We start from the raw sequence: 26,114 nt of genomic DNA, 5'->3' as shown, positions 1-26,114 counted from the left end.
GCTCGCTCTCTCTCTCTCCCACTCGCTCGCTCTCTCTCCCACTCGCTCGCTCTCTCTCTCCCACCTCGCTCGCTCTCTCCTCTCCCACTCGCTCTCTCTCTCTCTCTCCCACTCGCTCTCTCTCTCTCTCTCCCACTCGCTCTCTCTCTCTCTCTCCCACTCGCTCTCTCTCTCTCTCTCTCTCGTCTCCCACTCGCTCGCTCTCTCTCCCACTCGCATTGCTCTCTCTCTCTCTCTCTCCCGCTCGCTCTCTCTCTCTCTCCCCGCTCGCATCTCTCTCTCTCTCTCTCGCTCGCTCTCTCTCTCTCCCACTCGCTCGCTCTCTCTCCTCCCGCTCGCTCGCTCTCTCCCGCTCGCTCTCTCTCTCCTCCCGCTCGCTCTCTCTCTCTCTCCCGCTCGCTCTCTCTCTCTCCTCCCACTCGCTCTCTCTCTCTCTCCCACTCGCCCCGCTCGCTCTCTCTCTCCCACTCGCTCGCTCTCTCTCTCTCTCCCACTCGCTCGCTCTCTCTCTCTCTCCCACTCGCTCGCTCTCTCTCTCTCTCCCACTCGCTCGCTCTCTCTCTCCCGCTCGCTCTCTCCCACTCGCTCGCTCTCTCTCTCCCACTCGCTCGCTCGCTCTCTCTCTCCCACCTCGCTCGCTCGCTCTCTCTCTCCACTCACCTCGCTCGCTCTCTCTCTCCCGCTCGCTCGCTCTCTCTCTCCCGCTCGCTCGCTCTCTCTCTCCCGCTCGCCTCGCTCTCTCTCTCTCCCGCTCGCTCTCTCCCCCCGCTCGCGCGCGCTCCCCCCCTCTCCGCTCGCTCTCTCTCCCCCTCGCTCGCTCTCTCTCCCCCTCGCTCGCTCTCTCTCCCACTCGCGTCGCTCTCTCTCCCACTCGCCTCGCTCTCTCTCCCACTCGCTCGCTCTCTCTCTCCCACTCGCTCGCCCTCGCTCGCCTCTCTCTCTCTCCACTCGCTCGCTCTCTCTCTCCCACTCGCTCGCTCTCTCTCTCCCACTCGCTCGCTCTCTCTCTCCCACTCGCTCGCTCTCTCTCTCCCACTCGCTCGCTCTCCCTCTCGCTCGCTCTCCCTCTCGCTCGCTCTCTCCCCACTCGCTCGCTCTCTCTCCTCTCCCTCTCGCTCGCTCTCTCTCTCTCCCTCTCGCTCGCTCTCTCTCTCTCCCTCTCTCTCTCTCTCTCCCACTCGCTCCCTCTCGCTCGCTCTCTCCCAACCTCGCTCGCTCTCTCCCCACTCGCTCGCTCTCTCCCTCCCCTCCCGCTCGCTCGCTCTCTCCCTCCCGCTCTGCTCGCTCGATCTCTCTCTCCCGCTCGCTCGATCTCTCTCTCCCGCTCGATCTCTCTCTCTCCCTCTCTCTCGATCTCTCTCTCTCCCTCTCTCTCTCTCCCTCTCCCTCTCGCTCGCTCTCTCCCACTTCGCTCGCTCTCTCTCCCACTCGCTCCCTCTCTCCCGCTCGCTCCCTCTCTCCCGCTCGCTCCCTCTCTCCCGCTCGCTCCCTCTCGCTCGCTCTCTCCCCGCTCGCTCTCTCCCGCTCGCTCTCTCCCGCTCGCTCGCTCCCTCACCGCTCGCTCCCTCTCCCCCTCGCTCGCCGCGCCTCTCTCCCGCTCCGCTCGCGCGCTCTCCCGCTCGCTCTCTCTCCCACTCGCTCGCTCTCTCTCCCCACTCGCTCGCTCTCTCTCTCCCACTCGCTCGCTCTCTCTCCTACTCCCACTCGCTCGCTCTCTCTCTCCCACTCGCTCGCTCTCTCTCTCCCACTCGCTCGCTCTCTCTCTCTCCCCACTCGCTCTCTCTCTCCCACTCCGCTCGCTCTCTCTCCTCCCACTCGCCTCGCTCTCTCTCCCACTCGCTCGCTCTCTCTCTCCCACTCGCTCGCTCTCTCTCTCCCACTCGCCTCGCTCTCTCTCTCCCACCCTCGCTCGCTCTCTCCTCTCCCACTCGCTCGCTCTCCCTCTCGCTCTCTCTCTCCCCACTCGCTCGCTCTCTCTCTCTCCCTCTCGCCGCTCCTCTCTCCCTCTCGCTCTCTCTCTCTTCCCTCCCTCTCGCCTCGCTCTCTCTCTCTCCCTCTCCTCTCCTCGCTCTCTCTCTCCTCTCCTCTCTCCTCCCTCTCTCTCTCTCTCTCCTCCTCTCTCCTCCTCTCTCTCTCTCCCCTCTCTCTCTCTCTCTCCCTCTCTCTCTCTCTCCCACTCGCTCCCTCTCGCTCGCTCCCACTCGCTCTCCCTCCCGCTCGCTCTCTCCCCTCCCGCTCGCTCGATCTCTCTCTCCCGCTCGCTCGATCTCTCTCTCCCGCTCGCTCGATCTCTCTCTCTCCCGCTCGCTCGATCTCTCTCTCCCGCTCGCTCGATCTCTCTCTCCCTCTCTCTCTCCCTCTCCCTCTCGCTCGCTCTCTCCAACTCGCTCCCTCTCGCTCGCTCTCTCCCACTCGCTCGCTCTCTCCCGCTCGCTCCCTCTCTCCCGCTCGCTCCCTCTCGCTCGCTCTCTCCCACTCGCTCGCTCTCTCCCGCTCGCTCTCTCCCGCTCGCTCGCTCTCTCCCGCTCGCTCGCTCTCTCCCGCCCGCCTCGCTCTCTCCCCCGCCCGCCGCTCGCTCGCTCTCTCCCGCTCGCCTCGCTCTCTCCAGCTCGCTCGATCTCTCTCTCCCGCTCGCTCGCTCTCTCCCGCTCGCTCGATCTCTCTCTCCCGCTCGCTCGACTCTCTCCTCTCCCTCCGCTCGCTCGATCTCTCTCTCCCGCTCGCTCGATCTCTCTCTCCCGCTCGCTCGATCTCTCTCTCCCGCTCGCTCGCTCTCTCTCTCCCGCTCGCTCGCTCTCTCTCCCGGGTCTCGGTCTCTCTCTCTCTCTCCCGCTCTCTCTCTCTCTCTCCCCTCTCTCTCCCGATCTCTCCTCTCTCTCTCTCCCGATCTCTCTCTCTCTCCCGATCGATCTCCTCCCTCTCTCCCGATCGATCTCTCCCTCTCTCCCGATCGATCTCTCCCTCTCTCCCCGATCGATCTCTCCCTCTCTCCCCGATCAATCTCTCCCTCTCTCCCCGATCAATCTCTCCCTCTCTCCCTCTCGATCTCTCCCTCTCTCCCGATCGATCTCTCCCTCTCTCCCGATCGATCTCTCCCTCTCTCCCGATCGATCTCTCCCTCTCTCTCCGATCGATCTCTCCCTCTCTCCCGATCGATCTCTCCCTCCCTCCCGATCGATCTCTCTCTCCCTCTCCCGATCGATGTCTCTCTCCCTCCCCGATCGATGTCTCCCGATCTCTCTCTCTCTCTCCCGATCTCTCTCTCTCTCTCCCTCTCTCCGGATCGATCTCTCCCGATCTCCCTCTCTCCCGATCGATCTCTCCCGATCTCTCTCTCTCCCGATCTCTCCCGATCTCTCTCTCTCCCGATCTCTCCCGATCTCTCTCTCTCCCGATCTCTCTCTCTCTCTCCCGATCTCTCTCTCTCTCTCCCGATCTCTCTCTCTCTCTCTCTCCCGCTCGCTCTCTCTCTCTCTCTCTCTCTCTCGCTCGCTCTCTCTCTCCCACTCGCTCGCTCTCTCTCCCGCTCGCTCGCTCTCATCTCGCTCGCTCGCTCGCTCTCTCTCCCGCTCGCCTCGCTCTCTCTCTCCCGCTCGCTCTCTCTCCCCGCTCGCCTCGCTCTCTCTCCCGCTCGCTCGCTCTCCCTCTCCCACTCGCTCGCTCTCCCTCTCCCACTCGCTCGCTCTCCCTCTCCCACTCGCTCGCTCTCCTCTCTCTCCCACTCGCTCGCTCTCTCTCTCGCTCGCTCTCTCTCTCCCGCTTCGCTCGCTCTCTCTCTCTCCCTCTCCCGCTCGCTCGCTCTCTCTCCCGCTCGCTCTCTCTCTCTCCCGCTCGCTCTCTCTCTCTCTCCCGCTCGCTCTCTCTCTCTCTCCGCTCGCTCTCTCTCTCTCCCGCTCGCTCTCTCTCTCTCTCCCGCTCGCTCTCTCTCTCTCTCCCGCTCGCTCGCTCTCTCTCTTCTCTCCCCGCTCGCTCTCTCTCTCTCTCCCGCTCGCTCTCTCTCTCTCTCTCCCGCTCGCTCTCTCTCTCTCTCTCTCCCGCTCGCTCTCTCTCTCTCTCTCTCCCGCTCGCTCTCTCTCTCTCTCTCTCCCGCCTCGCTCTCTCTCTCTCTCCCGCTCGCTCTCTCTCCCACTCGCTCGCTCTCTCTCCCACTCGCTCGCTCTCTCTCCCACTCGCTCGCTCGCTCTCCCACTCGCTCGCTCGCCTCTCCCCACCTCGCTCGCTCCTCTCTCCCACTCTCTCGCTCTCTCTCTCTCTCTCTCCCACTCGCTCGCTCTCTCTCTCCCTCTCTCTCTCTCTCTCTCCCTCTCGCTCGCTCCTCTCCCTCTCGCTCCCTCTCGCTCTCTCCCTCTCGCTCGCTCGCTCCCTCTCGCTCGCTCTCTCCCACTTCGCTCGCTCTCTCCCACTCGCTCGCTCTCTCTCCACTCGCTCGCTCTCTCCCGCTCGCTCCCTCTCGCTCGCCTCTCTCCCACTCGCTCGCTCCCACTCGCTCGCTCTCTCCCGCTCGCTCCCTCTCCCACTCGCCTCGCTCTCTCCCGCTCGCTGCCTCTCGCTCGCTCTCTCCCACTCGCTCGCTCTCTCCCGCTCGCTCCCACTCGCTCGCTCCCACTCGCTCCCACTCGCTCGCTCTCTCCCGCTCGCTCCCTCTCCCTCGCTCTCTCCCACTCGCTCGCTCTCTCCTCCCGCTCGCTCGCTCGCTCCCGCCCGCTCGCTCTCTCTCTCTCTCCCACTCGCTCGCTCTCCTCCCACTCGCTCGCTCTCTCCCGCTCGCTCGATCTCTCTCTCCCACTCGCTCGATCTCTCTCTCCCGCTCGCTCGATCTCTCTCTCCCGCTCGCTCGATCTCTCTCCTCCCCGCTCGCTTCGCATCTCTCTCTCCCGCTCGCTCGCTCTCTCTCTCCCGCTCGCTCGCTCTCTCTCTCCCGGTCTCGGTCTCTCTCTCTCTCTCTCTCTCTCTCTCCCTGCTCTCTCTCTCTCTCTCTCTCCCCGCTCTCTCTCTCTCTCTCCCGATCTCTCTCTCTCTCTCTCCCGATCTCTCTCTCTCTCCCTCTCGATCTCTCCCTCTCTCCCCGATCGATCTCTCCCTCTCTCCCCGATCGATCTCTCCCTCTCTCCCCGATCGATCTCTCCCTCTCTCCCCGATCGATCTCCTCCCTCTCTCCCCGATCGATCTCTCCCTCTCTCCCGATCGATCTCTCCCTCTCTCCCGATCTATCTCTCCCTCTCTCCCGATCGATCTCTCCCGATCGATCTCTCTCTCCCTCCCGATCGATCTCTCTCTCCCTCCCGATCGATCTCTCTCTCCCTCCCGATCGATCTCTCTCTCCCTCCCGATCGATCTCTCTCTCCCTCCCGATCGATGTCTCCCGAATCTCTCTCTCTCTCTCCCGATCTCTCTCTCTCTCTCTCCCTCTCTCCCGATCGATCTCTCCCGATCTCTCTCTCTCCCGATCGATCTCTCCCGATCTCTCTCTCTCCCGATCTCTCCCGATCTCTCTCTCTCCCCGATCTCTCTCTCTCTCTCTCTCCCGCTCGCTCTCTCTCTCTCTCTCTCCCGCTCGCTCTCTCTCTCTCTCTCCCACTCGCTCGCTCTCTCTCTCCCACTCGCTCGCTCTCTCTCTCTCCTCCTGCTCGCTCTCTCCCTCTCCCGCTCGCTCACTCTCCCTCTCCCACTCGCTCACTCTCTCTCTCGCTCGCTCTCTCTCTCTCGCTCGCTCTCTCTCTCGCTCGCTCTCTCTCCCACTCGCTCGCTCTCTCTCCCACTCGCTCGCTCTCTCTCCCACTCGCTCGCTCTCTCTCCCACTCGCTCGCTCTCTCTCCCACTCGCTCGCTCTCTCTCGCTCGCTCTCTCTCTCTCTCTCGCTCGCTCTCTCTCTCTCCCGCTCGCTCTCTCTCTCTCTCCCGCTCGCTCTCTCTCTCTCTCCCGCTCGCTCTCTCTCTCCCGCTCGCTCGCTCTCTCTCCCGCTCGCTCGCTCTCTCCCGCCCGCTCGCTCGCTCTCCCTCTCGCTCGCTCTCCCTCTCGCTCGCTCTCCCCTCTCCCACTCGCTCGCTCTCTCTCCCACTCGCTCGCTCTCTCCCACTCGCTCGCTCTCTCCCACTCGCTCGCTCTCTCTCCCACTCGCTCGCTCTCTCTCCCACTCGCTCGCTCTCTCTCCCACTCGCTCGCTCTCTCTCCCACTCGCTCGCTCTCCCCACTCGCTCGCTCTCTCTCCCACTCTCTAGCTCTCTCTCTCTCTCCCACTCGCTCGCTCTCTCTCTCCCTCTCGCTCCCTCTCGCTCGCTCTCTCCCTCTCGCTCGCTCTCTCCCTCTCGCTCGCTCTCTCCCTCTCGCTCCCTCTCTCCCTCTCGCTCCCTCTCGCTCGCTCTCTCCCGCTCGCTCCCGCCCGCGCTCGCTCTCTCTCTCCCACTCGCTCCTCCTCTCCCACTCGCTCGCTCTCCCACTCGCTCGCTCTCTCTCTCCCCGCTCGCTCGATCTCTCTCTCCCGCTCGCTCGATCTCTCTCTCCCGCTCGCTCCGCTCTCTCTCTCCCGGTCTCGGTCTCTCTCTCCCGTCGTCTCGGTCTCCTCTCTCTCCCCGGTCTCGGTCTCTCTCTCTCTCTCTCCCCGGTCTCGGTCTCATCTCTCTCTCTCTCCACCGCTCTCTCTCTCTCTCTCTCTCTCCCCGCTCTCTCTCTCCCGCTCTCTCTCTCCCGCTCTCTCTCTCCCGATCTCTCGCTCTCTCTCTCCCGATCTCTCGCTCTCTCTCTCCCGATCTCTCTCTCCCTCTCTCCCCGATCGATCTCTCCCTCTCTCCCCGATCGATCTCTCCCTCTCTCCCGATCGATCTCTCCCTCTCTCCCGATCGATCTCTCCCTCTCTCCCGATCGATCTCTCTCTCCCTCCCGATCGATGTCTCCCGATCTCTCTCCCGATCTCCCGATCGATCTCTCCCTCTCCTCCCGATCGATCTCTCCCTCTCTCCCGATCGATCTCTCTCTCCCTCCCGATCGATGTCTCCCGATCTCTCTCCCGATCTCCCGATCGATCTCTCCCGATCTCTCTCTCTCCCTCCCGATCGATCTCTCTCTCTCTCGATCTCCCGATCGATCTCTCTCTCTCTCTCCCGATCGATCTCTCTCTCTCTCTCTCTCTCTCCCGATCGATCTCTCTCTCTCTCTCTCTCTCTCCCGATCGATCTCTCCCCGATCTCTCTCTCCCGATCGATCTCTCCCGATCGATCTCTCCCGATCGATCTCTCCCGATCGATCTCTCCCCGATCGATCTCTCCCGATCGATCTCTCCCGATCTCTCTCTCCCGATCTCTCTCTCCCGATCTCTCTCTCCCGATCTCTCTCTCTCCCGATCTCTCTCTCTCTCTCTCTCTCCCGATCTCTCTCTCTCTCTCTCTCTCTCTCTCCCGATCTCTCTCTCTCTCTCTCTCTCTCTCTCTCTCTCTCTCTCTCCCCGATCTCTCTCTCTCTCTCTCTCTCTCTCCCGATCTCTCTCTCTCCCGATCTCTCTCTCTCTCTCTCTCTCTCTCTCCCGATCTCTCTCTCTCTCTCTCTCTCTCTCTCTCTCCCGATCTCTCTCTCCCCGATCTCTCTCCTCTCTCCCGATCTCTCTCTCTCTCTCTCTCTCTCCTCTCCTCTCCTCTCTCTCTCTCTCTCTCTCTCTCCCGATCTCTCTCTCTCTCTCCCGATCTCTCTCTCTCTCCCTCCGATCTCTCTCTCTCTCTCCTCCCGATCTCTCTCTCTCTCTCTCTCCCCGATCTCTCTCTCTCTCCCGATCTCTCTCTCTCTCTCCCGATCTCTCTCTCTCTCTCCCCGATCTCTCTCTCTCTCTCTCCCGATCTCTCTCTCTCTCTCTCCCCGATCTCTCTCTCTCTCTCTCTCTCTCTCTCTCTCTCTCCCGATCTCTCTCTCTCTCTCTTCCCGATCTCTCTCTCTCTCTCTCCCCGATCTCTCTCTCTCTCTCTCCCGATCTCTCTCTCTCTCTCTCCCGATCTCTCTCTCTCTCTCTCCCGATCTCTCTCTCTCCTCTCCCGATCTCTCTCTCTCTCTCCCCGATCTCTCTCTCTCTCTCCCGATCTCTCTCTCTCTCTCTCTCCCGATCTCTCTCTCTCTCTCTCTCTCCCGATCTCTCTCTCTCTCCTCTCTCCCGATCTCTCTCTCTCTCTCTCCCTATCTCTCTCTCTCGCTCTCTCCCTCTATCTCTTTCTCTCGCTCTAAGCCAACGTACAGCCCTTTGTAGGTCCATTTTGGGTTAATATATCTTAAAACAATGTAATTAACGTGCTACTTGTTCCAAGTCAGATGCACTTAACTTACCTATAAAATATCGGTGTTTTTCATCTACACCTTGCACTAGAAATCTAAACCAATGATTGACCCTGTTTATCTGATGTAGGAAGTTGGCTCTGTGTATACTACTTCAAAGTAAGAAATAGTGTGCACAGAGTCCAAGGATTCCCCTTAGAGGTAAGATAGTGGCAAAAGTAGATAATTCTAATGCTCTGTTTTGTGGTAGTGTGGTCGAGCAGTAGGCTTATCAGAGGGTAGTGTTAAGCATTTGTTGTACACACACGGGCATAAATGAGGAACACATACTCAAAGACTTACTCCAGGCCAATAGGTTTTTATATAGAAAAATATATTTTCTTAGTTTATTTTAAGAACCACAGGTTCAAGATTTACAAGTAATACTTCAAATGAAAGGTATGTCACTCAGGTATTCTAGGAACTTTGAATAATCACAATATCATGTACAGCTTTGACAAAAATGGCAATAGCTATTTTAAAAGTGGACACTGTGCAAAAATAAACAGTTCCTGGGTGAGGTAAGTAAATGTTAAGTTCACAGGTAAGTAAAACACATACAGGGTTCAAAGTTGGGTCCAAGGTAGCCCACCGTTGGGGGGTTCAAGGCAACCCCAAAGTTACCACACCAGCAGCTCAGGGCCGGTCAGGTGCAGAGGTCAAAGAGGTGCTCAAAACACATAGGCTTCAATGGAGAACAGGGGTGCCCCGGTTCCAGTCTGCCAGCATGTAAGTACCTGCGTCCTCGGGGCAGACCAGGGGGGTTTTGTAGGGCACCAGGGGGGACACAAGCAGGCACAGAAAGTACACCCTCAGCGGCACAGGGGCGGCCGGGTGCAGAGTGCAAACAGACGCCGGGTTTTGTATTGAAAGCAATAGGGAGACCCGGGGGGCTCTTCAACGATGCAGGCAGGCACAGAGGGGACTCATCGGGGTAGCCACCACCTGGGCTAGGCAGAGGGTCGCTCCTGCTCAGGAGTTCGGTTCCTTCAGGTCCTGGGGGCTGCGGGTGCAGTGTTGGTTCAGTGTTGGTTCCAGGCGTCGGGTCCCTTGTTACAGGCAGTCGCGGTCAGGGGGAGCCTCTGGATTTCCTCTGCAGGAGTCGCTCAGGGGGCTCAACTCTGGCTACTCACGGGCTCGCAGTCGCCGGGGAGTCCTCCCTGTAGTGTTGGTTTTCCGCAGGTCGAGCCGGGGGCTTCGGGTGCAGAGTAGAAAGTCTCACGCTTCCGGCGGGAAACGTGAAGTCCTTCAAGTTGTTTCTTTGTTGCAAGAAAGTTGCAGATGGTTGAACAGAGCCGCTGTTCACAGGAGTTTCTTGGTCCTTAGGTGCAGGGCAGTCCTCTGAGGCTTCAGAGGTCGCTGGTCCCTGTTGGATGCGTCGCTGTTGCAGTTTTCTTCGAGGTTGGGAGACAGGCCGGTAGGGCTGGGGCCAAAGCAGTTGTCGTCTCAGTCTTCACTGCAGGGCTTCAGGTCAGCAGTCCTTCTTTAGGTTGCAGGAATCTAATTTTCCTAGGTTCTGGGGGGCCCCTAAATACTGAATTTAGGGGTGTGTTTAGGTCTGGGAGGGCAGTAGCCAATGGCTACTGTCCTTGAGGGTGGCTACTCCCTCTTTGTGCCCTCCTCCCTGAGGGGAGGGGGGGGGGGGGCACATCCCTAATCCTATTGGGGGAATCCTCCAAAACCAGGATTGAGGATTTCTAAAGGCAGGCGTCACCTCAGCTCAGGGCACCTAGGGGATGTCCTGACTGGTGGGTGACTCCTTGTTTTTCTCATTATCTCCACTGGACTTGCCACCAAAAGTGGGGGCTGTGTCCAGGGGGCGGGCATCTCCACTAGCTCGAGTGCCCTGGGGAATTGTAACACGAAGCCTGAGCCTTTGAGGCTCACTGCTAGGTGTTACAGTTCCTGCAGGGGGGAGGTGTGAAGCACCTCCACCCAGAGCAGGCTTTGTTTCTGGCCTTGGAGGGCACAAAGGCCCTCACCACATGGGGTCAGAAACTCGTCTCTCAGCAGCAGGCTGGCACAGACCAGTCAGTCCTGCACTAAACAATTTGGTAAAATACAGGGGGCATCTCTAAGATGCCCTCTGTGTGCATTTTTTAATAAAATCCAACACTGGCATCAGTGTGGGTTTATTATTCTGAGAAGTTTGATACCAAACTTCCCAGTATTCAGTGTAGCCATTATGGAGCTGTGGAGTTCGTTTTTGACTAACTCCCAGACCATACACTTAATATGGCCACAACTGTACTTACAATGTCTAAGAATAGACTTAGACACTGTAGGGGCATATTGCTCATGCAGCTATGCCCTCACCTGTGGTATAGTGCACCCTGCCTTAGGGCTGTAAGGCCTGCTAGAGGGATGACTTACCTATGCCACAGGCAGTATTTTGTGTGCATGGCATCCTAGGGGGGATGCCATGTCGACTTTGCCTCTTCCTCCCCACCAACACACACACACAATCTGCAATGGCAGTGTGCATGTGTAGGGTGAGGGGTCCCTTAGTGTGGCATAACATATGCTGCAGCCCTTCGGGACCTTCCCTGGTCACAGGGCCCTTGGTACCACTGGTACCTTTTACAAGGGACTTATCTGTGTGCCAGGGGGTGTGCCAATTGTGGAACCAATGGTACATTTTAGGTGAAAGAACACTGGTGCTGGGGCCTGGTTAGCAGGGTCCAAGCACACTTCTCAGTCAAGTCAGTAGCAGGCAAAAAGTGGGGGGGTAACTGCAACAGGGAGCCATTTGCTTACACCTGATCAAAGACGTTGTTGAAATTTATAGAGCAGGTACACAAGATGCTAATCATCCAGGTTAGTCAGGTAGAGGTTGTAGCCCCTAATTGGAAAAATCCAGGCATTTCGTGATTACAGAAGAAAGATTTGTCTAAACGGTTCATTTCATACCTTGTCATTACAGTATATTTTCTATGGTAAAACAAGAGTATAAACAACTGAAAACAAGCTCAAGGTTGATTAGCAATATCCACACACCTTTACGGTGATTGAAAATTACACAAGGCACATTAAGTGAATGAACATATATGAAAGGAGAAAAAACAGAGGTACAGCATGAACAGTTCATATAGAATTAAAGATTCTGTGCCAATATTTGAGGCTGCAGTATACAGTGAGTTAGCACTGATGCAGTCTAAGCAGGGGGTGTTTGAGAGGACACCTGTAGCAGTTATGCCAAAAAGTTTCATAGGCATCCTTCATTGCTGGGCTTCTAGGCGTGGTGCAGGTCTTTCTTATGATACTCTATGCAGCGTTTTGCCATCTAGTGGACTGAATTCTCAGTTCTTCATCAGGACTGGGGTACAGAATTATTTTATGAGGAATTCAGCACATTTGGTAGCATTTACTATTCACAAACTCCTTTGTGTAGTTGGCTAGCAGCTGCACTTAGTCTTTCAGCATGCTAGGGATGCCTGTTAAAGCACCCTTCTGTTTTTTTTTGCTGCACGTGGGCTTACACTGGCAGGATGACCTTATATCTATTGCATAATTTACCAGTGGTGTTTCACTGTCAAAGCTTTCAGCAACCTACTAAATCTAATTTGGCTACAGCTTAATCATTTTTGTGTAACAATTCAATCTCCCAGACAGAGTAATACATTCTTTGCAAATATCCTGCCTGCAATGTCTAATAAGGCTATCATCTCTAATTTTAGACTGCCATCTGCTCCCCTCTTTTTCCCCCCTCCCCTTTCTCCTCCTTTTCCTTTCCTCCCCTTTCCCCCCCTTTCCCTCTCCCCCTTCCTCTTCCCTCCCTTCCCCCCACAGATGGCAATTTTGAACTTCCCACACTGGGCAGTGAAATCAGTGACCATTTTAAAGTTGATACCTTTTAGACTTCTTGTGCTAATGGATTTACTTGTAGTTCAGCATCACCTTTTTCTGAAAGTGAGAAGTTTCTTTTTTGCCACTGATAAAGGACTTCGATAAGAGCATGCCAGTCATCTGAGCTAATCTCTATTTCAGGGCAGTCTTGTGGAGCATCTAGATGCACAGGCTAGTTGCCGGAAGAACTTAACCTACGTGTACTTCTAGGCTTTCCAGAACTGGGCACTATTATCTCTCTTTATAAGACATATGAACAGACTTTTCATGTAACTTATTTTTCATTTAATTGAGTTTGTTATTCATTTCTGAAGTGCTTTAGATTAAGCTATTTTTTTTAACTCCATCTAATACTAAACACAACTGGACTCCTACCTTTGGATCAATCTTAGTGCAAATGATTACAGGAGCCCTTAATCATTTGAAAGATTGTAACAGATAGCCCAACTCACCACAAATCATTAAAAAATGAATGATTTAGCATATACCTAGAACTTAATTTAACTAATCTATAGGAAGACCATTTTATATCTAGATTATCTAGATTCTCAGCAAAACGGCCTACCCTCTGATGCTCTCTTAAAGTACTTTTATCTAAGAGAAGTTTCAGAAATCACAGGCAAATATCACTTTGAAAATACTATAAAAATGCAGAACTCTTGCTTAAAGTTTGAACAAAAATGTTTGGTTCAAACATAGGAGACTTGCATCAACTGGTTCCGTTAAATTCTATTGTTTACATCCTTGAGTTGTGGTACACTAACCATTCATCTAACCATGTATTTTTCTTATTTCTTTCTTCTTCTTGCATATGACCCATTGGTACCCCCCAAAAGTTTGATTACTTTACTAGGTATTTTTTCCAGGTCTTACTGGTGGAATAATAAGTACTTATTAAAGGTATATGCTTACCTCTCACTTGGGTTTACTTTGATCAAAACATCTAGTTTAAACTCTAAATCATCAGATTTATAGTTGCACTTTTACTACACAACCGCTGGCCACTTTGATGTGAGCAGGTGCCCTCTTAATCTACCCCAGTTTACTTCAGTGCCCCAACGGCAAAGTATTCAGAACCATTAATGGTCATTTCATCCATGTTCCAATTTTCTTGAACAGAGATCAAAGTTCTCTAAGATCAAAGTGGCTCTGGATTTTCTAAATGTGTACAAAGAACCCATTCCTGCTAAAATGTCGGTCATCAAGGCTGGTTTTTCCTGGGTGATTCATGCAAAGTGCCTATACCTGTTGGATTCTTTAGAGAATAATTAATTATGAGCATTCTTTTATTGGGTCTTTCTCTACATTTGTACAGATCTGTTGGTGAATTTGTGCTAATAGGACTTGAAATTTCTCTTGATCAGGTTTAGTGATGGGGTTAACATGACCGAACATGTGCCCAGTGATTGTGGGCCAACTGAGACCATGCAGAAGCCAGATATACCTAGCAGGTAGTCCCAGCCAAGGTTTTTACCTTCTGATGTCTTTTTCACAGAATGGATAGTCGGAAAGGCTTGCAAACCTATTAGCGAACCTCAGTCAGTGCTATGACTGACAGTTTCTGAGGAGCATCACAACTTGAAACCTGGAAGCTATACCTAGATATTGATAGTCAGTATATTAGATTAAATAGGAAATCTCACAAGAATTATAATTTAAGATTTGCATGAAAAAAGAAAAATCACAAAATCTGAAGTATCAATTCTACTAAGCATCTCACTTGTACTTTCAGTATACCTTCACTCATTTCCATTTTCTCTCCTTCACTGCCCCATTTCAGACACAGTTCCTTGCTTCTGAACCCTACTCTTTCCTCGTATTGTTATTTTCATAATTTCAGATCTCATCCATTTGGTTTACAGTTCCACTTGTTCAGCTGTCCTAGCATCCTCTTTAAACATTATTTCCTTTAATCTCTCAACCCTTTTGTGTATGGTTTGTACCTGTTTAAATCTCTTCAATGTGATTTAACAGTTATGTTGTTTCTTCACCTGCTTTTCTAGCTCAATTTATGTTAGTGAAATTCTTAATCTCTTTTTCTAATTAGATGCCATTGCTTTCTCTTATTTCAATCATTTTTCTTTTTTTGTGTTCCTCCAGGGTTTTCTTTCATTTTCCCTTTTCTCTTTGCAACAGTGAGATAAATGAGAAATCCAAGCCGAGTAAAGAGCTGGTGGTCGGGTCACACTGGTGTGCCTATTTGTGTGAAGGCAGGTTGGCTTTTATCCGTCTTGCCAAAGAATAAAACTGCCTACGTACGACCAGGAGCAGTATACTGGAGGATATGGCTCAGTAGAACTTACTTACTATGTAAAATTTTAAGTGGAGGGGCCCAAAGTTTTGCTCAGAGCCCGCAGCCACTGCTACCAAGCAGAATAGTTGCAGAATATCAAGGATGCATAGTCTGGATTCCAGCTTATGCCCCTTTCATCCACCAGCAGACACTCCTCACCCCTTTTTATCTTCCATCCCTCCACCCCTCCTTCCTCCAACTGTCACAGTTTCACACACTCTAGCAATCATAACCTTTGTTCTTGAGGGGCTTTGAGCAAGCACTTAACTGGTTCTTTAGCAGCTTCAATCTAATTGAGAAGTGGCATTTTACCATGCCACGCTTCTTCTAGGTAGAGATGAAAGGAAAATACCTGTTAGGATAGTCCTAATGTAAATGTACTGAATGATGCTTTGCTCTACTTGACTATTTCGAAAAGACTTTATAATTACACATTTACTGGCGAGTCGTCTGCACTTTGTTAAAAAATATATATATATTGAGAGAGAGAGAGAGAGAGAGAGAGGGTATAATAGGTCACTCACAATTTCAAAGAGGGCTCGAAGGGATTCCAGATCAACCACAGTGGCATCGCAATTCAAAACCGCTGCACAAAACATAAAATCATAAAAAGATGTTAGAAAATGAAATCAGTAAGTTCACAGTGGAGCTTGATCCATATGTCGGAGGTTACTTCAAGATAAAGTACCACACGAGTAATTTAAGTTCCAACTAACTGGTTGTGCCAAAACAAAAGTAGAGGGGCGTGTGGGGGGGATGGGGGGGAATGGGGTACTTGGAAGGTGAGGGACCTGTGCAATTGTCCACTTTGCCATGCCTTAAAGCCCTCTATGGGTCCACAAGAAAATGTTTTAAGCTAAATTAAGGGATTCTCCTAAAAATTGGAAGTGCTTAAATGAAGAAATAACACTGTCGCTTAGGATTTGTTTATGGTAAAAAATATTTAAAAAAATTAAGTTGCTCTTTGTGAAATGGTATTAAGTGTATCAACTGTAAGATTTTTTTTTTATTTCAAATAATTTGTATACTCACCTTACTGAAAAAAAGAACTTAACGCATTACACTATTATCTATACAAAGACATTTCTGTGGCATATGAGGTTAAATCAGTGTTTTCCAATTAAAATATTCCATTGGTTTAACTTATCATTGCTGAGAATTAGTATATTTACAAAATGTGTGAATTGTTTATCTCCAAGTAAATCTCATTTTAATCTTGTATGTAGTGGGCATCTGTAGATGATTACACTAACAATGCATCACAGTGCGTTATGATCCTGTTTGTTGTTTTTATACTTTATTCCATATGTTTTTCTCCTACAATGATATTGTATTTTGTAATTTAATATTGCTGTATTCTCATTTTATTTATGCTTTAATTTTAAATGATGTTTAACTTGAAAAAAACCTCATGGTAATGTCATTGTGCGTGTCATTGTTTCTTTGCCATGCACCAATAATAAAGCCTATGATTTTGCTTTTCAGACCTAATTCTTCAATTTGTGTATGCAAAAGATATAGAAGATACGTTATGTCAGGAAATGTTTTGATTGGTGTTCATCATCTGTTTGATGTTCTGGTGGTCATTTCGGCTACCTGCATTTCGGAAATCTGTGTTTCACGCATGATTTTTTGCATTTTTAGAATACAGAGATCCAGAAATTGTTCTGGTATCTGTGACAATCTTTCTAAAGCACCTCACAATATACATGCTTGAGCGATCTCCGAAGCTGCATTATCTCCTGCAACCTCACCATCACACTATCCAGAGAAATTAAAAAAGGGAGTAACCAATTCACAGGCCCTGTAAAGAGGAAGGTGTTGCTCCGCTAAGAGGGAGCCAAACTAGATAAGAAAATATTTACAACAAAGAGGGCAAAGTCATGTCACTATTTACTTTTCCTCTTGGACTGTCTAGGGTTAGGAGCTGGTGTCCTCTGGAGGAACTATTGATAGCACTACATAACGCTTCTTTGAAGACCAAGGCTTCACAATGGCTGTTCCACAACTGAAGGCATCTTAGTGAAGGAAGCTTGTACCATTACTTTCCATTTGATGAACCTACAATTAGTGTGTCTCTACTCTGGTTCACTGCATAAGGAGGACACCAATCTAAGTGGTGCAGGTTACAAAGACTAACTAAATCAAATACCTTTGTCCACAGTGTAACTTGTTGTATGACAATTATTACTACATTTGGAATATGAGCTAGAATAGAAGTACAATTTCAGGAAAATTTAAATAATTAAAACATTTTAGTTGCTCCTTTTTAGTAGTAGAAAGGAACTAAATCATTTACCTAGCTAAGGGAGTAGTAATGGTTGGGAAGAACCAAAGGATCATCCTACTGCTTGCTATTAGCATTGGAAAAGCCACTTAATTATTTGCTTACCATGCTGAATATCTTTCATGTCTAGATGAAGGCTGGACATCAATATGCCAACTGCTTGGGATCTTTTAGTGTTTAGTAGTTTTACAACCTGCACAAAAAATATTCATTATTTAAAAGCAAGTATGGTACACTTAATTGTGCTCAATTTGTAAACGTCTCATTTACATCAAATGCACTTCCAATGACAGCTGAATTAGCAAATGCTGTAGGACAGGCTCCAATAAAGTTTCACCTGTTATAACCACATTACCAGTAGCCTTTTAATTTTGATGGGGATGGTAAATTGAGCTTGGAACCTCAACAGAATGTCATCCAAGGAGCTCAAAGGATCTAGTTTTTTCACAAGGAGACACCTACGGAGAGGACTGTCGAAGAGAACAGGGTGCTGCTAGGGCATTGGTAACTCATCCTCCGGAGTTGTGGATATCCCGCTATTGGTAACTCTAGGGGTAATGTCCTGGTCAGACTCTGGGGTACTAGGAATGAAGCCCCTTTAGTCTTATGTAAGAGCATTTTATTGTACTTATTACATTTTCTATTCTTAGACTTAACGAATGAGTTCATTGCTTGATGGATGTGCTGGAGTGTCCTTCGCATAATATCCCTTTATAAAAAACCTGAAGACGAGCCATTGTGAAAAAACAATCCCTTGCATATCTGTATGGTGCAGATAGTGAATTTAAAGTGTTAAAAGTTAAAGGTCAATGCAGAATGATCAATTACTGCAGAGCTCACAAGGAATTCTATCCACCTCTTGCTTTAAGGTTTTTTTATTTTTTTGCATTCAGCCATATGGCTTTTGCACAGAACAATATATAGAAACAGAAGATGGGATTCATACTCTACAAAGGAAAACAGACGTTGAATAATAACCAAAAGAAAACCAAATTGTAACTACCAACGTATTTACTTTAGCTTATATAGTTTATTCCAGGTCCTAGAGAATCCTAAAATGGCACAACAATCTCTAAACATGCAAACTGTAACTAAGATGATGAGTGCATCAATGATACTATTTTCACTCATCTTTACAAAACCCTTAACAATTGTTACTAGGAAATGACCCAAGATTGTGACAAAGGAAAAGAACAAAAGGTATTTTACAACAAACCGAGGAAATGATTTATGGTGGAGCTGTGAAGCTGATAAGAAAAATCAAGAGTAAGGAAAGAGGGGATATACAGCCACATCTGTCGTAATTATTAATGTTCAGCTTTCTAAGGACGATTGGTTTTCTTTCTGCTGCTGCTTCTTGGATATGACTTCTCAGCCAAGCATTTTATACAAAATACTTAGCAGCTGAGCTTTCACTGAACAAAACAGAATTAACATGTCTTTAAACAGGTTCATGAGTCTTTGATATCTTTTCAGGAAGACTGACCAGACAGCCTCCTAACATGATGTAATCATTCCGGGGATCACGCTCTATGATATCCACTCTCATGGCAAACAGAGTCTTTGGGGCCAAACCTAACCAATCTACCCTCATCTTTATGCCACGTGGGTGCTGGCTGAGTAAACATCTATGGGTCTCCTATTTTTTGGGGTATGTTTTTGGTGAATGGATTTCTTTGACTGCTAACTCGTTTGTGCAATTTCCTGTCTGCTTTATCCATCAATTATTCTCTTTCCCGAGGTTCAGAAACACTTGCAGTTTGGATTTTTAGAAGTGTGCCAGAAGGGGGAGGTTAATACAGATACTGAGGCGGAGCTTGTTCTGCTCCAATATAGTCTGCTCTCTGTTGCTCAGCACACATCACAAATAAATGTTCGATGCCTGCACCACAGATTAGGATTTTGCCTCTGCTGAAACCACAAGAGTTGTGATAGCCAGAGAGAGGCCATTTTCAATGTGGCAGTGAGGAAAGAAGAAGGATAAATGAACGGTGCCGCGAAACCAAACATGACGTGCCACGAAGAGCAAGCATGAGGGAGCCAAGCCTCTAATGAAGAATGAGAGGCACATGACAGACGAATGAGACTTAGAGTGGTGAAGGACCTGCCCCTACCGCCCCATCTACAGCAACCATGAGAAACACAAGACAGAAAAGAGCCTTCGCTGGCCTAAACAAAGAGACAAGGAAGTACAGCCCAGCATCCGCGGGGGAGAAGATTCAACTTCAGAAAGGAGGAGAAAAAAATACACCGAAAAAGGAATCTGAAAGGAAATTTGAAAAAAGTAAAGTCACTCTCTGAGACATGGAGCATATATGAGTATAAGAAAAAAGATGCATAAGTAAATAAGGTTCAAGATTTACAGTTAATACTTTAAATGTAAATTACTTCACTTAGAAACTTTAGGAACTTTGAATGAACACAATATCATGGACAGTCTTTGTAAAAATGGCAATAAGCTATTTCAAAGTGGACACAGTGCAAAAATCAACAGTTCCTGGGGGAGGAAAGTAAAGGTTAGTTTTGAAGGTAAGTAAAACACTTACAAGTCTCAAAGTTGGGGCACAGGTAGCCCAGCGTTGGGGGTTCAAGGCAACCCCAAAGTTGCCACACCAGCAGCTCAGGCCCGGTCAGGTGCAGAGGTCAAAGAGGTACCCAAAACACATAGGCTCCTATGGAGAACAGGGGTGCCCCGGTTCCAGTCTGCCTGCAGCTAAGTACCTGCGTCCTCGGGGGGCAGACCAGGTGGGTTTTGTAGGGCACCTGGGGGGGGCACAAGAAGGCACAGAAAGTACACCCTCAGCTGCACAGGGGCGGCCGGTTGCAGTGTGCAAACTGGCATCAGGTTTTGTATAGAAAGTAATGGAGAGACCCAGGGGTCACTTCAACGATGCAGGCAGGCACGGGTGTGCTCCTTGGGGCAGCTACCACCTGGGCTAGGCAGAGGGTTGTCTGGGGGTTGCTCTTACACTGGAGTTTGGTTCCTTCAGGTCCTGGGGGCTGCGGGTGCAGTGTTGGTTCCAGGCGTCGGGTCCCTTGTTACAAGCAGTCCCGGTCAGGGGAAGCCTCTGGATTCTCTCTGCAGGCATCGCTGTGGGGGCTCAGGGGGGTCGTCTCTGGATACTCACAGGCTCGCAGTCGCCGGGGAGTCCTCCCTGAGGTGTCGGGCGCAGAGGGTGAAGTCTCACGCTTCCGGCGGGAAATGTGAAGTCCTTGGAAGTTGCTTCTTTGTTGCCAAGAAGCAGCTGGTTTTGAACAGAGCCGCTGTTCACTGGAGTTTTAGTCCTTGGGTGCAGGGCAGTCCTCTGAGGCTTCAGAGGTCGCTGGTCCCTGTTGGATGCGTCGCTGTTGCAGTTTTCTTCGAAGTTGGGAGACAGGCCGGTAGGGCTGGGGCCAAGGCAGCTGTCGTCTCCGTCTTCTCTGCAGGGCTTCAGGTCAGCAGTCGTCCTTTGTTAAGGTTGCAGGAATCTAGTTTCGTGCAGATTTGTCAAATGGCATTCAAGTTAGGAAAACAAAAAAAACTAACACAAAAACAACTAATGCCATTCCTATGGAGAGTCAGACTGAGCTACAAGTACAGTAACTCTAGGGCAATCTGTGTGTGTGTGTGTATATTATAGTTGCCACTAGGTATTTATAGTTAGGAATAAGTTGCTATCAAAAGAGTATTTTTGGGGTGGCGGAGTTTGCCTGGAACTAAGAAGGCTGCAAGCTAGCCGAGCTTTGCAGGCCATAACTAAATATCCTTCATTATCCTGCTCCATTGTGTGACCAATACCTAGCAGATTGGGGTTTCATAGTGCCTGGACGGTGAGCAACTGCTGGGGAGGGAAGCTCTTGTTTGCTGAGACCTGGGAAGCAGCATGGCGGATGTGGCATGATCGCTGGAGTTGAAGCTGCTGCGAGGAAGCACTGTGCAATTGAGAGTGCTAGGTTAGAGGCCCATGAGAAGTGGTGCGGGTGTAGAGAACCCTGAGCGGTGCCCGAGGTGCTTACCGTGGTAGCACGGAGTGCTCCCAACACCCTCTCCTCCTTCCTTCTGGGTCTGCGACTGCAAGAGATATTGTGGGGTGGTGAGGGGCCAGGCATCTAGCAGCCTGCGCGCATGGCTCTTGTGGCCCATCTTTTTCTTTGTCCTGCGGGGGACCCAGCACGACGCTACACCACTCACTGCGGACGGGAGAGACCCAGATAGTGAGTTGACTTGGCGAGAGGCTGGTGGGCGAGCACGATGGCAGCTAAAGGGGAGCATTAGACACTGAGGCCTCAGATGGTAAAGCCAGCGGACGTGACACCGTGGTAACTGCCAACAGAAGGTGCAAGCTCTGTCCCTTCGGTGAAGGCCAATAACGTACCGCGGGGCTAGAGCTTTGACCCACTTGAGAGCGAAGAGTGTCTCTTGCTGAAATATCTGCACAGTAATTTCTATTCCATTCTGAGGAGCTGCGGTACCACTCAGAGACTGCTGTTGCTTGCGCTGGATGCTCCTGAATGAGGTCACGCCCCAGGGTGTTCAGATGGACTGCAATGTACTGAGATGGAGTGGGCTGATGTGTATGCTCACCCTTCTGTACCCACCCTTGAGAGATAAGCTTCCCCCCGGAGCTCCCCTGTGGTGCCTTTGCTCAGGCCTGTGTCGCATTGGTCTTTTAAGATGGGGAAGATCAATAAGGCGCAACCCAAACTGCAATTTGAACTCCGCAAAGCAACCAAAGCGCAGGATAACACCCTCTCACCTACTACTGACTGACAACCCTGGCCCTGATATGGGGAATGAACTGCGTCAAATCCTCACGACCATGCAGCTCAGTTTCACTAAAATTGACGGTAAGATTGACTCACTATCCTACCAAATGGACAGGATGTCAGAGCATATCGATAAGCATGCTATTTCAAAAGTGGACACAGTGCAAAAATCAACAGTTCCTGGGGGAGGTAAGTAAAGGTTAGTTTTGAAGGTAAGTAAAACACTTACATGTCTCAGTCCTGGGGCATAGGCAGCCCACCGTTGGGGGTTCAAAGCAACCCCAAAGTTGCCACACCAGCAGCTCAGGGCCGGTCAGGTGCAGAGGTCAAAGAGGTGCCCAAAAAACACAGGTGCCTATGGAGAACAGGGGTGCTCCGGTTCCAGTCTGCCATCAGGTAAGTACCTGCATCCTCGGGGGGCAGACCAGGGGGGTTTTGGAGAGCACTGGGGGGAGGGGGGACACAAGTAGGTACACACACCACACCCCCAGCAGCACAGGGGCGGCCGGGTGCAGTGTGCAAAGCAGGCATCGGGTTTTAGGTAGGAAACAATGGAGGGACCTGTGGGTCACTCTAGCGGTGCAGGCAGACACAGGGGGGGCTTCTGGGGACAGCCACCACCTGGGCTAGGCAGAGGGTCACCTGAGGGTCACTCCTGCACCGAGGTTCGGTTCCTTCAGGTCCTGAGGGCTGCGGGTGCAGTGCTGGTTTCAGGTGTCGGGTCCCTTGTTACAGGCAGTCGCGGTCAGGGGGAGCCTTTGGATTCTTTCTGCAGGCGTCGCTGTGTGGGCTCAGGGGGGGTCGTCTCTGGTTACTCACGGACTCACAGTCACCAGGGAGTCCTCCCTGTTGTGTTTGTTCTCTAGATCTAGAGCCGGGGGCGTCGGGTGCAGAATGGAAGTCTCACGCTTCCCCCGGGAAACGTGCAGTCTTTGAAAGTTGCTTCTTTGTTGCAAAGAAGTAGCTGGTTTTGAGCAGGGCCGCTGCTCACAGGAGTTTCTTGGTCCTTTAGTCCAGGGCAGTCCTCTGAGGCTTAAGAGGGCGCTGGTCCCTTTGGATGCGTTGCTGGTTTTCAAAGTTGGACAGGCCGGTAGGGCTGGGGCCAAAGCAGTTGTCATCTTCCTCTTCTTCTGCAGGCTTGTAGGTCAGTAGTCCTCCTTGTTTCTTCAGGTTGCAGGAATCTGATTTCCTGGGTTCTGGGGTGCCCCTAAATACTCAATTTAGGGGTGTGTTTAGGTCTGGGGGGCAGTAGCCAATAGCTACTGTCCTTGAGCGTGGCTACGCCCTCCTTGTGCATCCTGAGGGGAGGGGGGAACATCCCTATTCCTATTGGGGGAATCCTCCAAAATCAAGATGGAGGATTTTTTTTAAAGGCAGAGGTCACCTCAGCTCAGGACACCTTAGGGGCTGTCCTGACTGGTGGGTGACTCCTTGTTTTTCTCATTATCTTCCCTGGACTTGCCGTCATAAGTGGGGGCTGTGTCCAGGGGGAAGGCATATCCACCAGCTGGAGTGCCCCAAGGCATTGTAACATGAAGCCTGAGCTTTGAGGCTCACTGCTAGGTGTTACAGTTCCTGCACGGGGGAGTTGTGAAGCCTCTCCACCCAGAGCAGGCTTTGTTTCTGGACTCAGAGGGCACAAAGGCCCTCACCCCAGGGGGTCAGAAACTTGCCTCTCAGCAGCTGGCTGGCACAGACCAGTCAGTCCTGCACTGAAGGATTGGGTAAATACAAGGGGCAACTCTAAGATGCCCTCTGTGTGCATTTTGTAATAAATCCAACAGTGGCATCAGTGTGGGTTTATTATTCTGAGAAGTTTGATACCAAACTTCTCAGTATTCAGTGTAGCCATTATGGAGCTGTGGAGTTCGTTTTTGACAAACTCCCAGACCATATACGTAATATGGCCACACCGTACTTACAATGTCTAAGAACAGACAGACACTGTAGGGGCATATTGCTCATGCAGTTATGCCCTCACCTGTGGTATAATGCACCCTGCCTTGGGGCTGTAAGGCCTGCTAGAGGGGTGACTTACCTATGCCACAGACAGTTTTTTGTGGGCATGGCATCCTGAGGTGGATGCCATGTCGACTTTGCCTTTTTCTCCCCACCAACACACACAATCTACAATGGCAGTGTGCATGTGTTAGGTGAGGGGTCCCTTAGTGTGGCACAACGTATGCTGCAGCCCTAAGGGACCTTCCCTGGTCACAGGGCCCTTGGTACCACTGGGTACAAGGGACTTCTGTGTGCCAATTGTGGAAACAATGGTACATTTTAAGTGAAAGAACACTGGTGCTGGGGCCTGGTTAGCAGGGTCCCAGCACACTTCTCAGTCAAGTCAGCATCAATATCAGGCAAAAAGTGGGGGGTAACTGCAACAGGGAGCCATTTTCCTACACTTTGCATGCTAGAGGGGTCCGTATATGGGCGCGCCGGGGGTCAGGGATTAAACTACAGGGGGTATGTGTTGATCCCAGTGGCAGTTATGTGATGGCATGCTGCCATAAAGATAAGTTTGAGATATATGGCCCAAATTATAACGACCCACAGTTTTATTACTCTTTAAACTAGGTTGGATGTCTATGGCAACATGCCTCAGTTATTGGGGGGGGGTGATTACAACTGTGTGCAGGAACAAGAGTTGGACTGCTCCCAGGGTCCTCCCCGGTGGCCATCACTGGCAGCCTGAGCCATGGCAGTTGTACCTATGACTAATGGGGTGATCGATATCTCTCATTATTGTTCACAGCGGGACAGGGGTTACACTCACTATTCAACTGTTCATTATGTTCACACACACATATAGATTATTGGCTTATATCACATGGGCTAGTGACCAGAGTGTCAGTGTGAGCATCTGCCCCATACTTAAATCACTCACCAGTATTGCTGACACTGGACCTGGAATACAATGAGCTAGCACAGGATGAAGTTACACATTTAGGCAGGTATGCTACTGCCAGGACTTATGGGGAAGGCAAGAGACCAAGTGCAGCTCTGCTCACCCCTATTAAGCGTGACTGCAAGGCGGATGAAGTACTGTCCATGATGAACGCGGGAGGGACACTGGTACATAGGGCTCCACAAGTGTTAAAACAGTTCTGGGCTTATTACTCGGGCCTTTACAAGACGCAAATAACCTATAACGAAGAAGCCACAACTGATTATCTTACCATGAAGGCTATCAGATGCACATAGGAAGCGTCCGATGGGGCCACTGCGCCCTGCAGAGATTGTGGCAGCGCTGAAGGGCATGGTAAATGGTAAATCCCCAGGGTCCAACACACTGACGGTTGCCTTTTATAAGGCTTATCAGGACAAGCTTATCCATCATTTAGTTCATCTATTTTAGGAGATTGCATTCCACCGAGTATGCATGAAGCACCATTGATTGTGTTATTAAAACTAGACAAACCGGCTAATGTGTGCATCCTAACGGCCACTCTCACTCCTTTATACGGATGCTAGGTTATTAGTAAACTTTTGGCTAACAGGCTGGCACCCTTGCTACCCAACATCGTGGGCCAAGAGCAATCACGCTTTATACCAGGGCGTTGCTTAAGCAGTAATCTTCAGATCCTATTCGGAGTCATTTGCACCACAGATCCCACTGGAGGCCATAATTTTAGATGCTGAAAAGGTATTTGACTCCATTGAATGAAAGTTCATGCTGGCGGTGCTGCGCCGTGTAAGTGTGGGTGAGTCTTTCCTACAGCTTGTTAGAGTGCTATACAAGGACCCACTTGCACGTGTGCGACTTAATGGCCTGGTGTCAGAATCTATTGTTATTACTAGAGGCATGCAACAGGGTTGCCCGCTCTCCCAGCTCCTGTATGCCCTGGTTGCAGAACCCCTGGCCTGTGAGCTTCGTGAACATCATGCCCCATCACGGTGTCCCGTTCCCACTCTACCAATTAATAATTTCAGCATACGCTGATGACACCCTATTATACATTTTTGAACAGGAACAGAAATGTTTCCCTGGTCCTCAGATAGGTTGTTCACTTTGGTGGTCACTCTGGGTTGCGCATAAACTGGGATAAATCGCTTATTTTCCCACTCACTGAGGCCACATTGCATGTGTGGCTGGAGTTCCGCCTCCAATGGACCACTGAACTACTGCGTTACTTGGGCATACAGATCCTAAAGTGGTCATTCGGGACAATTATTTTGCATCAACTTGCAGAGGCAGTGGATCGTTTTTTTTGGTTCTTTTTTTTTCTCCTCTCTCTCCTCGGTTGAATTGCCATAATGAAGATGATAGTGCTCCCCTGTTTCTTGCTCCTTTTTACTACTATGCCGATTTTACTACCCAATACATTCTCTGCGAACACTGATGGTGAGGTTGGCGTGGGCTGGTAAACAGCGACACGTGCAGTGGGATCTCTATGATGCCCTATTCGGCTAGTAGCTTAAATGCGCCTAACTTTGAGACATTTTCATATTACTGGATGCACATCCTGCCTGAACTGCTGAATTTTTGGATGGAGCATGATTGCGTGACACCTGGGTCACCACCTATCTCCTCGACTATACCCTATGACTGCCTCTGGAATGGTGCAGTCAAGAGCGTGCAATATTAGAAGCTATGCACGGGCTCAATACAAGCTGCATGGGCAATTTCTTTGAGAGCAAGGTGCTTCATGA

At 50.8% G+C, this 26,114-nt stretch overlaps 2 protein-coding genes across 2 annotated transcripts in view; both read right to left on the bottom strand.

The window, feature by feature from the left end:
* The window catches only part of LOC138295194 (trichohyalin-like), a gene marked incomplete at its 5' end in the record, with an annotated part of 66,425 nt that extends 58,840 nt beyond the window's left edge, over positions 1-7,585 (bottom strand). Inside the window, 4 exons of the mRNA XM_069233385.1 lie at positions 688-1,914; positions 2,178-2,986; positions 4,091-4,911; positions 7,445-7,585. Of these exons, the coding sequence (XP_069089486.1) occupies positions 688-1,914; positions 2,178-2,986; positions 4,091-4,911; positions 7,445-7,585 (2,998 nt within the window). The remainder of the gene's footprint in view (positions 1-687; positions 1,915-2,177; positions 2,987-4,090; positions 4,912-7,444) is intronic.
* LOC138295990 (formin-2-like) overlaps positions 1-26,114 on the bottom strand; it is a 686,093-nt gene that overhangs the window by 428,569 nt on the left and 231,410 nt on the right. Inside the window, exons 7-8 of the mRNA XM_069234685.1 lie at positions 16,821-16,908; positions 14,953-15,014 (exon numbers count right to left, since the gene is read on the bottom strand). Coding sequence (XP_069090786.1) covers positions 14,953-15,014; positions 16,821-16,908 — 150 coding nt within the window. The remainder of the gene's footprint in view (positions 1-14,952; positions 15,015-16,820; positions 16,909-26,114) is intronic.

Source organism: Pleurodeles waltl, chromosome 5, assembly GCF_031143425.1.
Source record: "Pleurodeles waltl isolate 20211129_DDA chromosome 5, aPleWal1.hap1.20221129, whole genome shotgun sequence".
NCBI classification, from domain to species: Eukaryota; Metazoa; Chordata; class Amphibia; order Caudata; family Salamandridae; genus Pleurodeles; species Pleurodeles waltl.
This window is presented reverse-complemented; position numbering and strand designations above follow the sequence as displayed.